Source organism: Schistocerca nitens, chromosome 7 (genome assembly GCF_023898315.1).
Source record: "Schistocerca nitens isolate TAMUIC-IGC-003100 chromosome 7, iqSchNite1.1, whole genome shotgun sequence".
Classification (NCBI taxonomy): Eukaryota; Metazoa; Arthropoda; class Insecta; order Orthoptera; family Acrididae; genus Schistocerca; species Schistocerca nitens.
The window spans coordinates 345,061,705-345,075,644 of record NC_064620.1 but is presented as its reverse complement, the minus strand read 5'-3'; the positions used below and the strand labels follow the sequence as shown (position 1 = coordinate 345,075,644).

The following is a 13,940-nucleotide window of genomic DNA, read 5'->3' as shown; positions in this document are numbered from 1 at the left end:
TTCACTGAACTGGATGTAGATTGTGACTGAACCACGTCATCTTTTTCGATGAGTCGATATTTAGGGTCTGGCGAAGGTCTACAGGCCAGGGGAGCACATTACCACCCACAGTACTTGACACAACATTCATGTGTTGAGGGCATCACAGAAAATAAGGCTACAGCAGGTTCTGTGGGATAAATGCTACTATTCAGTAGAAGAATTCATAAAGGATGACATGATAATTTGAGCAAGGGATAATTAATTGTTGGTCTTTTATTGTATGTGTAACAAAATTGTATTATTATTATTATTATTATGATACCATTTGTTAAAATCAGTTGTTGTAATTAACTGTTAGTTTTTTATTGTATGTGTATTTTTATATTGTATTATTGTTGTTGTACCATTTGTTAAAATCAGGTGTTGTTTGTATATGCTTTTACCAAAATTTTGACGTGTCTCTTGTACCTAAATCAAATGATTTAGATTATGTACGTTATGGGACTAATAAACCACAATTCACAATTCTCATGCTGGGGATAGGTGCCACCAGATGGGGCAGGAATACTTCATAAAATTTAAGGTCATCTTTATGTGGGTCACTATGTCCACATTATGAAACATGCTATGTTGCTGAGTGTGAGAATGTGCTGTTCCAATGGAATGATCAGTTATAGCAGGGTAACTCACTGGTTCACAATTCTGATCTTCAGCAATAGAATGGGATTTTCACTCTGCAGCGGAGTGTGCGCCGATATGGAATTTCCTGACAGATTAAAACTATGTGCCGGACCGAGACTAACTCGGGACCTTTGCCTTTCGTGGGCAAGTGCTCTACCAACTGAGCTACCCAAGCACGACTCACGACTCGTCCTCACAGCTTCAATTCTGCCAGTACCTCATCTCCTACCTTCCAAACTCTACACAAGCTCTTCTGCATGGGGGAAGTTTGGAGGTTGTTGTAGAAGTGGTGGACAGTGGTACTCCGAGGCGTGAGAAGGAAGTGAGTAGGATGGAGAGCTTTTTGAGGTGGCATTGTGCATGGTTGGTTGGTTGGTTTGGGGAAGGAGACCAGACAGCGAGGTCATCGGTCTCATCGGATTAGGGAAGGATGGGGAAGGAAGTCGGCCGTGCCCTTTGAAAGGAACCATCCCGGCATTTGCCTGGAGCGATTTAGGGAAATCACGGAAAACCTAAATCAGGATGGCCGGACGCGGGATTGAACCGTCGTCCTCCCGAATGCGAGTCCAGTGTCTAACCACTGCGCCACCTCGCTCGGTGCATTGTGCATGTTGCTCAAGTTCCTGCAGGGCAAAAGTTTCAATGTGAGTTACATGTTCCAGGAATTTGGGATTACACAGCAGGAGAATTTTGTGGATGGAGAGAAGGTACAGCAAGGAGGATTGGTCTTTCCCTCTCCCCGCCCCAGCCTCCTCCTTACCCCCACCCAGTCGCTACTCCCATCATGCACTGGTGCTGCTGCTCGCAGTGTGGTTTCAGCTCTCCGAGATTGGAGACATGTGTCCAAGTTGCGTTTGCATGAACGTGTGTGTGTGTGTGTGTGTGTGTGTGTGTGTCTACTGCTGACAAAGGCCTCAATGGCCGAAAGCTATAATTGTGTGACTCATTTTGTTGTGTCTATTGTGACTCAGCATCTCCGCTATGTGGTGAGTAGCAACTTTCCTTCTCTGGTATTGTTACATTCCATCCTGGATTTCCTTCTTTCTTTTCTTTCCTGTGTTTCTCCTGTTGCCTTACGAACCGCACTGCATACTCTACTTATGAGCCACACTGTATCAACCGCCTCGGCCGCGTGCAACAGACGGCCTCAAGACCACGCTGATTGTTAGGGCAACATCTTAGGTCCCACATTACTCCCGCCGATATAATGAAGCCTATACCTTCAAACTGATCACGCTCCCTGTGTCAATTCCCGTACTTTTGCGTGTTATCTCCCTCACTTTTCTGGTGTCACACGATCTTACATCTGTAACTACCAACCTCTCCCACCCCCCACAATGGCATTCTCATTCTATCCCTGTTTGCACCCACTAAATCCACCTCATCCAGTCACATCTGCCGTCCCCCCTATGCTTATCCGCCCTCAAACCTGCTACCCACAGTAATATACACATATTTATTGTTGTTGTTGTTGTTGTTGTGGTCTTCAGTCCTGAGACTGGTTTGATGCAGCTCTCCGTGCTACTCTATCCTGTGCAAGCTTCTTCACCTCCCAGTACTTACTGCAACCTACATTCTTCTGAATCTGTTTAGTGTATTCATCTCTTGGCCGCCCTCTACGATTTTTACCCTCCACGCTGCCCTCCAATGCTAAATTTTTGATCCCTTGATGCCTCAGAACATGTCCTACCAACCGGTCCCTTCTTCTTGTCAAGTTGTGCCACAAACTCCTCTTCTCCCCAATCCTATTCAATACCTCCTCATTAGTTATGTGATCTACCCATCTAATCTTCAGCATTCTTCTGTAGTACCACATTTCGAGAGCTTCTATTCTCTTCTTGTCCAAACTATTTATCGCCCATGTTTCACTTCCATACATGGCTACACTCCATACAAATACTTTCAGAAACGACTTCCTGACACTTAAATCTATACTCGATGTTAACAAATTTCTCCTCTTCAGAAACACTTTCCTCGCCATTGCCAGTCTACATTTTATATCCTCTCTGCTTCGACCATCATCAGTTATTTTACTCCCTAAATAGCAAAACTCCTTTACTATTTTAAGTGTCTCATTTCCTAATCTAATTCCCCTCAGCATCAGCCGACTTAATTCAACCACATTCCATTATCCTCGTTTTGCTTTTGTTGATGTTCATCTTATATCCTCCTTTCAAGACACTGTCCATTCCGTTCAACTGCTCTTCCAAGTCCTTTGCTGTTTCTGACAGAATTACAATGTCATCGGCGAACCTCAAAGTTTTTATTTCTTCTCCATGAATTTTAATACCTACTCCAAATTTTTCTTTTGTTTCCTTTACTGCTTGCTCAATATACAGACTGAATAACATTGGGGAGAGGCTACAACCCTGTCTCACTCCCTTCCCAACCACTGCTTCCCTTTCATGTCCCTCGACACTTATAACTGCCATCTGGTTTCTGTACAAATTGTAAATAGACTTTCCCTCCCTGTATTTTACCCCTGCCACCTTCAGAATTTGAAAGAGTATTCCAGTCAACATTGTCAAAAGCTTTCTCTAAGTCTGCAAATGCTAGAAATGTAGGTTTGCCTTTTCTTAATCTTTCTTCTAACATAAGTCGTAGGGTCAGTGTTCAAACATTTCTACGGAATCCAAACTGATCTTCCCCGAGGTCAGCTTCTATCAGTTTTTCCATTCGTCTGTAAATAATTAACGTTAGTATTTTTCAGCGGTGACTTATTAAACTGATAGTTTGGTAATTTTCACATCTGTCAACACCTACTTTCATTGGGATTGGAATTATTATATTCTTCTTGAAGTCCAAGGGTATTTCGCCTGTCTCATACATCTTGCTCACCAGATGGTAGAGTTTTGTCAGGACTGGCTCTCCCAAGGCTGTCAGTAGTTCCAATGGAATGTTGTCTACTCCGGGGGCCTTGTTTCGACTCAGGTCTTTCAGTGCTCTGTCAAACTCTTCACGCAGTATCGTATCTCCCATTTCATCTTCATCTACATCCTGTTCCATTTCCATAATATTGTCCTCAAGTATATCGCCCTTGTATAGACCATCTATATACTCCTTCCACCTTTCTGGTTTCCCTTCTTTGCTTAGAACTGGGTTTCCATCAAAGCTCTTGATATTCATGCAAATGGTTCTCCTTTCTCCAAAAGTCTATTTAATTTTGCACTTCCTGTCGATCTCATTTTTGAGACATTTGTATTCCTTTTTGCCTGCTTCATTTACTGCATTTTTATATTTTCTCCTTTCATCAATTAAATCCAATATTTCTTCTGTTACCCAAGGATTTCTACTAGCCCTAGTTTTTTTTACCTACTTGATCCTTCTGCTGCCTTCACTACTTCATCCCTCAGAGCTACCCATTCATCTTCTACTGTATTTCTTTCCCCCATTCCTGTCAATTGTTCCTTTATGCTCTCCCTGAAACTCTGTACAACCTCTGATTTAGTCAGTTTGTCCAGGTCCCATCTCCTTAAATTCCCACCTTTTTGCAGTTTCTTCAGTTTTAATCTGCAGTTCATAACCAATAGATTGTGGTCAGAGTCCACATCTGTCCCTGGAAATGTCTTACAATTTAAAACCTGGTTCCTAAATCTCTGCCTTACCATTATATAATCTATCTGATACCTTTTAGTATCTCCAAGATTCTTCCATGTATACAACCTTCTTTTATGATTCTTGAACCAAGTGTTAGCTATGATTAAGTTATGCTCTGTGCAAAATTCTACCAGATGGCTTCCTCTTTCATTTCTCTCCCCCAATCCATATTCACCCACTATGTTTCCCTCTCTCCCTTTTCCTACTCTCGAATTCCAGTCACCCATGACTATTAAATTTTCTTGTATCTCATCATACATTTCATTAATTTCTTCATCATCTGCAGAGCTAGTTGGCATATAAACTTGTACTAGTGTGGTAGGCATGGCTTCGTATCTATCTTGGCCACAATAATGCGTTCACTATGCTGTTTGTAGTAGCTTACCCACACTTCTATTTTTTTCATTCATTATTAAACCTACTCCTGCATTACCCCTGTTTGATTTTGTATTTATAACCCTGTATTCACCTGACCAAAGGTCTTGTTCCTCCTGCCACTGAACTTCACAAATTCCCACTATATCTAGCTTTAACCTATCCATTTCCTTTTTAAAATTTTCTAACCTACCTGCCCGATTAAGGGATCTGACATTCCACGCTCCGATCCCTAGAACGCCAGTTTTCTTTCTCGTGATTATTAGTTAGTTATGCTCTACTTTGACCCTTGCGACTTCTCGCCAATTTTATTGAGTTTTCGCCTTCTACTATCATCGTCTTGCCCCCCCCCCCCCCCCCTTCTTGTGCATCCAATTCATCCTTTTCACACGTATTTGGGTGTATTTTTGCGTAATTTTTAGGATGTAATTCTACTATATTATGTGATTTTTCACATTTTTTGCACCACCATGGATCCTTGCTCCTTCCATCTGCGTCAATACAGAAAAGTTTCCTTATCCCTAGCCAGATCCAGTCCCACATACTGTTCCTGCGATGTTGCTTGGCACATGAAATCCCCCCTAATGGCCTTACCATCAAGTTACCCATCTCTGGTTGCCACCCCTCCTTCCACAATGACCTCCACCTGTTCAGATTCCGCCAATCCTTAGCCCTCACCAACATAGTCCTGCAAAACCATAACAACCAAGCCCAATCCTCCTTCCAGTACCTTCTCTCCACCTGCAAAATTCTCCTGCTGTGTAATCCCAAATTCTCCTTTTAGACACACACACACACACACTCTTCCTCCAACGCTGTTCCAATTTGTTTATTAGTTGCTGCAATCACCTCCTTGTTTGAATAAAATCTTTGTCCCACCTGCCGTTTGTTCAGATTGGAGAACAAATATTAGTCCGAGGGAGCCAAGTCTGGAGAATAGGGGGGATGTGAAACGAGTTGGAATCCTATTTCCGCTACTTTTGCGACCACAAATGCTGAGGTGTGTGCTGGTGCATTGTCGTGGTAGAAAAGGACTGTTTTCAAACGGCCCAATAACGATGAATAATATGCACCTGTAATAGTTTTACCCTTTTCCAGATAGTCGATGAGGATTATCCCTTGCAAATCCCGAAAGGCAGTCGCCATAACCTTTCTGGCCGAAGGAATGGTCTTCGCCATTTTAGGTGCAGATTCTCCCTTGGTAACCCATTGTTTAGATTGTTCTTTGGTCTCAGGAGTATGGTGATGTATCCATGCCATGTTTCATCTACAGTGACGAAACAATGCTTGAAGTCCTGCACAATCTTCCTGAAGAGCTGCAAACCATCCTTGCAACACTTCACACGACTCCCTTTTTGGTCAAGCGTGAGCAATCGCGGAACCCATCTTGTGGGTAGCTTTCTCATGTCCAAATGTTTATGCAAATATTGTGTACCGTATTTACTAGAATCTAAGCCGCACTTTTTTCCGGTTTTTGTAATCCAAAAACCCAGCTGCGGCTTAAAATCGAGTGCAAAGCAGGCGGAAGTTCTGAAAAATGTTGGTAGGTGCCGCCACAACTAACTACTGCTGTCGAATATATGTAGTGCTACACAGGCATGCTTTGCAGGCACAAAGATAGATACTTAAAAAAAAAAGAGGAGAGAGATGGAAGACGAGCTTTTTTTCTCCGCCCCGAGTTTCGACCACCGCATTTTCATACATTATCCAACGAAGTAAATACAAATTCCGTATTGTTCATCTTTGAATGTAGCAGAATTTCAATATACTACGAAAATCCGACTGGCAAGACTCTTCGTGATGTTTGTCAATATGGGCAACTCTAAGTTCTGAATTTTTTCTGCCTGTGAGAAGAGAGTGTTGCTAATAGGAACCTGATGAAATGTGAATCACATGCAGCATTCTCTTCACCACAGGAATAATATGAATATAAACATTTTGCCATGTATTCTTTCGTGTTTGCTGCTATCTCATTTAAATCCTGTCTGCCTAATAAACTACGAAACTAGAGTGACACAACAGCAAATGCGGAAGAATATACGTATCGTGTCATGTTTATATTCGTATTATTCTTATGCCTAATAGTGATACAGTCAGATATGAAGCACGGCAATTGACTAGATTTTGAAATCTAAGATGACTCTAATTTCTGTGCAGAATTTGATGTACTAAAGAAGCGGCCGCAAAGATTTTCAAACGGAGAAAAATTTTCGCCTAACTCTCGTTCAGAACATGTTCTATCATACATAGTCTATTATTAAGTTCTTGTTGATCATTATCAAAGAAAGCAGCAGTGTAAGTAACAACAAATAGCAGTCTCTTGCCATTGTTTCGCTAATGAGACGATTCCTCTCTCTCTCTCTTTTTTTTTTAATTGTAAGCGGCGGTAGCGTGCACAAAAGGAAGCCATGCCGCGAGCGGCGACAGGCCGTAAACACGCACTATCAGAATGCGACAAACAATGCATGACACAGTACAGTAATGCATTTTCAGCTTAGAGTGACGTAAAAACCTATAACAAAGAAAACTGCACTTATCAGATCAAAGCAAAATAAGCAATCGATTCAAACCAGACCAAGCACGTGAAAAAGGAAGGGTACCCGTATAAATACGGACGGAGCGCCTGACGCATAGCAATGGCTACCTGGTAAAGCTTAACTGCTAAGCTTACGACTCGAACCAAACTACTGTAGCTGTATCGTCATTCATTCGATCTAAATTGCGTCTCATATTACAATGGAACAACTTTGTTTCGATTTGGAGGTGCGGCCTAAAACTTTTCTCTCCTCTTGAATTTCGAGTCTCAAATTTGAGGTGCGGCTTAGAGTCGGGAAATTTTTTTTCCCTCTCTTTCGAATCTCATTTTTCAGGTGCGGCTTAGATTCGAGTCCGGCATAGATTCGAGTAAATACGGTACCCATTCATTCGAGATGCTCACAGCACTAGCAATCTCACACACCTTAACTCTTCTGCTGTCCATCACCATATCGTGGATTTTATCAATGAATTCTGGAGTCGACACCTACACAGGGCATCCACAATGTTCAGCATCACTTGTGCCCTAATGGCCACTCCGAAATTTTTGGAACCACTTATAAACTGTTCTAATCGAAGGTGCAGAGTCACCGTAATGTTTATCAAGCTTCTCTTTAGTCTCCTGAGGCGTTTTGCCTTTCATAATGTAATGTTTAATCACCACACAAAATTCTTTTTCGTCCATTTTTTTGACAGTCACTCGACTTCCTTGATTCACATGAATGCCAAACACAAAGAAACAGTCCAATATTGCTGAAACTTTGTGTGCATTCTTTCCAAAGATGCTACTAACTAAACATGACCTCGATACGCGCTGGTGGTGCCATCTCTCGGACTTTGCACGGACTTTTCAAACGCCCCTCGTACCTTTCCAGACGCCCTATGGATTCCAAACCAACTACCTCCTTCCTAGTCTCCATGACCAACTATATCCTTTGAAGGCATTACCTACAAACCATCCTATGCTAACCTATTCATGGGCCATCTAGAGGAATCCATCCTAAAAACCCAGAATCCTAAACCCCTCACCTGGTTCAGATTCATTGATGACATCTTTGCTATCTGGATTGAAGGTGAGGACACCTTATTCACATTCCTCCACAACCTCAGCAACTTCTCCCCCATTTGCTTCACCTGGTCCTACTCAATCCAACAAGCCACCTTCCTAGATGTTGACCTTCACCTCAGAGATGGCTACATCAGTACCTCCGTCCATATCAAACCTACTGACCACCAGCAATACCTCCACTTCGACAGCTGCCACCCATTCCATAACAAGAAGTCCCTTCTGTACAGACTAGCCACCTGTGGTCATTGCACCTGCAGTGACGAGCAGTCCCTCTCAAAATATACGGAGGGTCTTACTGAAGCCTTCACTGACCGTAATTATCCTCCCATCCTTGTACAAAAATAAGTCTCCCGTGCCTTACCTTTCCAGTCTCGCATCACCTCCTAAAGTCCCACAGTCGAGCCACAGAGGAGCATTCCTCTCTTAACTCAGTACCATCCAGGACTTGAGGAACTGAATTACATTCTCCGTCAGGATTTTGATTACCTCTCATTGTGCCCTGAAATGAGAAATGTCCTAGATGCAAGACCTCTCACATACATCCTCCTACCACCACCTACTCCAGTCCGGTCACTAACATCACCTATCCCATCAAAGGCAGGGCTACCTGTGAAACCAGCCATGTGATTTACAAGCTAAGCTGCAAGCACTGTGCAGCATTCTGTGTAGGCATGACAACCAACAAGCTGTCTGTCCGCATGAATGGCCACCGACAAACTGTGGCCAACAAACAAGTGGACCACCCTGTTGCTGAACACGCTGCCAAACATGATACCCCTCATCTCAATGACTGCTTCACAGCCTGTGCCATATGGATCCTTCCCACCAACACCAGATTTTCTGAATTGCGCAGGTGGGAACTTTCCCTGCAATACATCCTACATTCCCGTAACCCTCCTGTCCTCAACTTTTGTTAGTCGTCCTCCTCACCCATCCATCCCCTTCCCTGCTCCCATTCCAGCACTACACAGCCATCATTTCACTGTCACACCCAGTGTTTTAATTTCTTTTTATTTCTCCCCCCTCCGCACCTGCTCTCCTGCCCTCCGTCTAAACTGCAATAATTCACTGTCCGCCACTCCCACCATACTATCCCTCCCCCTCCCTGCCCAAGCCTCCTCCTAACCCCCACCCAGTTGCCACTCCCATCATGCACTGGTGCTGCTGCTCGCAGTCTGGTTTCAGCTCTCTGAAACTGCAGACGTGCGTGCAAGTTGCGTTTGCGTGAATGTGTGGTGTGCACGCGTGTGTATGTATGTATGTCTGTCTACTGCTGACAAAGTCCTTAATGGCCGAAAGCTATAATTGTGTGAATCTTTTTGTTGTGCCTATTGCGACTCAGCATCTCCGCTATATGGTGAGTAGCAACTTTCCTTCTCTGGTATTGTTACTTTCCATCCCGGATTTTCCATTGTTTGATTTTTGATCGACGTAATAATATGGTGCTTGTGGGAAATGAGAATGTATTAGTAACACCAGTTACGATGATTTTCTGTAGTTTTGAACATATTTTTACGGCTTCCAAAATCATCTATTAGGTCTTCAAGCTTTGTAGATTACAGCAGTGGTATGACTTTAACAATTCATCATTTTTGAAACATGTTATTCTCTTGCTTTGTAGACATTAGACGATGTTAGAGTTCATTTTGTACATTTTGTGCGTATTTCTGTTGATTGTGTGTTCAAAATGTGCAGTAACGACGAGAAACATTTTGGAGAAAATTATGTAAGAAGCCGTTAATGAGCCTAAGATAATTAAAACTAATTTTTTCTTGACGTTCAGATTACATGACATCTGAAAATTCTATAATCTTTTGAAGGTGATTTGCTGCATACGTTTGCCTTATTATTTTCATAAAATGTGTCGTCATGAAGGATTCTCCTTAAGTTACATCAGCAAATGAATGTCAGTATAAGAATCCAGTGGATATAATGTTGGCCCTATGTATATCTTCATGTTTCAATTTGCACTCACAATGTACTCCGCTATGAACACAAAATTTTGCTATTATCTACAAAGCTTGAAGACCTAATAGATTGTTCTGGAAGCCATAAAAATATGTTTGAAACCACATGTGTGTTTCTGCACAAGGAATGTAACAAGAAAGCTCATGTTTGCTTGCATATTTGAATATTAGGATTCCTTTTCAGTTTTTCTGTGATGATTACTGTTAAACTGAAATTTCATCAGTATATTCAAGATTTAACACTAGCAATATCAAAATACATGTACTTAAAGTAAAAACAGATATTTTAACCAGTCCACAAGTAATGGCAGCTACCTACAAGACCAGCATCCTAAATGTTAAAATAACTAAGATAAATTTTGTTGAATATTTTTAGAGTTTTGCAATACATTTTTTGTCAGCTTTACTACAACAATTCTCTTAAGGACTACAAATAACATGCACCAGTGTTACTCATGAAGATAAGAGAAGCGACCACAGAAAGCCTGTTGGCACCTACCACAACAGGGACATGAAGAACGTTGGCCAGATGGCAGAACCAAATTCTGATTCAACGAGTGATGACCAGGCACTTCAACTGTGAACTACTTGCACAGCGACTCCAACATCTCCTTCGGACCGCATCAAGCACTGCCAGTCAAATTGCTACGTATTTTGCTATTACTATCGACATCCTACACTTCTGTGTATAAAGTTTAATTTGTATTAATTTTGAATGCCGTATACATTACGTCTTGCTGATATGTGCCACTATAATCCAATATGGGTATTAATAGAGCGAAAGTGTTGCCACAATTTGTGATGCGGCTGTACTTGCCAATAATGCCTGTTGTGGAACTTAAGACATTTTCCCTGTGATCAGTTTTTACTGTCAACTGTATTTGCAGAATTACATCAATCTAAGACACACAGTTTGGAAGAGATAATGTTTGATATTTAGGAATTTGATTCTTTAAAATATTGGAGTGGAGTTTACTGGCGCTAGCTGATGTAGTATCTGTGCTATGCTTTTCACTCCCTTGCCTTATTCTTCATCTTTCCTTCCTCCATCCTCATAGCAAATGGTCCCTCTCTCTGTCCACCTCCTCAAACTACTCCGCCTCCTCCTCCTCTCTGTGTCCATCTTCTCCTACTCCTCTACCCTCACCCCCTGTCCATCTCTTATGTCACTCCATTGTCACCTCCATCACCATCCCAGTGGGAGGTACCCTATTCTTACACCTACAGTATTTCCTTTTGGATAGTAAGTGGTGTGTACCAAGTTTGGTTGGAATAAATCCATGGTTTAGGAGTTGTGAACCCCCCACCACACACATTTTTAAATGTATACACTGAAAATCATAAGACAGCGGTCGTAAGTTACCCTATCTGGCTGGTTATACGGTCTCAAATTATAAATCCAGTTCGAAAAGTTCAGCATCTGTATGAATGAGTACCACAAGCAGAAGTGCCATACAATATTGGCCGCATTAGTTTTCACACAAGCTGTAATAAACAGAAAAAAATAGTAGAAACCAATTACCTTGTTTCTGGTAGAACAATATATATGCACTGCTATAATCATCTTCTTGCGGTTTCTGTTTAGTTACAATGTCATCATTGTAATAGTGCCATTCATTTGTCCTTGGATTTTTTGTGTATGCTGTATAATGACCTGCAGAAGCTCCTGTAAAGCAATGGATCAGTCTGAGCTATCTGTAACACAGATATGGTGACAATGTTACAATGTCATTTACTGGCTTCAAAACCTTGTTTTCTATTGAATAATTAATTTAAAATAAAGAGAGGGAGTCATATAATGATATATTTCACTTCAGATTTTCCTTACAGGTACTATAATCCACAGTTGTGAGGTGGAAATTAAAAAAACACACACACACACACACACACACACACACACACACACAAACACACACACTGGGTGTCACTTCTAAAAGTCATCATGCACATTTTCTCTTATGTTTCTGCAGATATTTGCAATTTCAGTTTGCAGTGTGTAAATGGAGTCAACTGAAACAAACACAGCTCATTATGTCATGTAAAAGCAAGTGTTCATTTCCCATTACAAACAAAATGATTTTTAATGCAGAATTTTAAGTGCACATTCGACAGAGGCATCCCAACTTAATCTAGTGCAATATTAACAGGGGCACTGAAATGAAAAGAATAACCAGTACTTCAACAGTGACAGCACTGCTCTGGCCCACAGTGACTGCTACTGGCATGTCACAGTGCTACTCAGTCACAGCTGGAGTATATCAATAAAACAAACAATGCACTTGACTAATTTGGGACCATACTAGCAATGGGCACATAAAATTCAGCTTTAAAAATAATATGGGTTCTAATGGGAAACAAAAAGACACTTTCCATCGACACTGGGTGTAGTTTGACAGACATGACGAGCAGTATTTGTTTGGGCTGACTCCAGTTACTAATCGCAAACATCGGTAAAAAAAAAAAAAATCAGAGAAAATTGCATTAACTGTTATACAGTGTGTGTGTGTGTGTGTGTGTGTGTGTGTGCGCGCGCGCGCGCGCACGCACGCACACGCATGCATAAAATGGCAGGGGGGAGGGAAAATAATCATTCGGAGACATCCAAAGGTCTATAAACAATTCCCACACGTGCATGTGCTCTGGTACATGCGTTTTTGAGCATCTCTCTCTCCTCATCCTAAGCTCTCATTGGATTCTACAAAGACAGAGCATCTTACAATGTGGGAACAAATCAGTAAGTAGGAAAGAACTGTTGCACAATGTAGTTGCATATGTTCAACTGCACTTCTCTCTGACTCGCATTCCAGGTAAACTATTATTCCTGGTAGGGTTGTCTCATGTTCCTCCTTTTTTCTCCTCTTACCAATAAGCCTTGTCTTATGTGCTTAAAATTCAGACCTGTACTGCATTTGTTCATATTTGCCATTTTACTGGCAGGGTGGCTAACCTAATTACAACTTTGTAACTGAATGTGATACTAATAATTTATGTTTGAGTTATTTTTCAGTTAAATAAGTTTTTTTTGTAAGTATTACTCACACAAAATTAAGAAAACCATTCCAATTATTTAACTGTTACAAAGAAGACAAAATTTGTTGCAAGTATGAAACCACGAGTAAAAGATACTTTGCAAAAAACACACTGCTATTCCCTTTTTTCTCTGTATCCTTTAAAGATGTACAGCACTTATCCAGAACCCTTCCAACAAATCTCTCTCCTACTGACCTTCCTTAACAGTGATTTCATGAGGTCAGCCAGTTTCATATTGCTTCTTAACATAACTGCTAAATATGGGTTATTCTGGAACTGTCAATTATTCTTTGACATTTGCAACAAATGGCTTTGTACTTGGTTTCATTAATTAGTAACACAGTTTTGAAGAAATCTTTGGTTCAATTAGCAAACAACTTTGTACTCTAGTGAGAAAGTATTTGTTGGTTGTTAAATTAGAAGTGATATCATCCAGCCAAGTTGAAATGAATACAAGCATTTATTATCTGAAGATAATAAAATGGAATAAGATGGAGAATAATTTTAATAATTATATGAAGTACCATATTTATCTGAGTATGAGACGATTCTGAAGATAAGACAACTCCCCCTCCCCTTTTTTCAGAGGCTCCTTGAGAAAAAATTATTGTTTAACATACTCTGATTAATCAAAATTATAAGCTTTTATTGATGTAAGGTATCTGCTGAAAACATTACCATTATACCTATTCTAAACTTAGGCC

At 41.1% G+C, this 13,940-nt stretch overlaps 1 protein-coding gene across 4 annotated transcripts in view; it reads right to left on the bottom strand.

The window, feature by feature from the left end:
• LOC126194957 (uncharacterized) overlaps positions 1 to 13,940 on the bottom strand; it is a 233,260-nt gene that overhangs the window by 16,821 nt on the left and 202,499 nt on the right. For 3 of the 4 annotated variants that reach the window (XM_049933347.1, XM_049933346.1, XM_049933348.1), the window contains exon 16: positions 11,729 to 11,872. In XM_049933347.1, coding sequence (XP_049789304.1) covers positions 11,729 to 11,872 — 144 coding nt within the window. Of the gene's footprint in view, positions 1 to 11,728; positions 11,902 to 13,940 lie in introns of those variants that run through there. The other variant, XM_049933349.1, reaches the window with a different exon arrangement.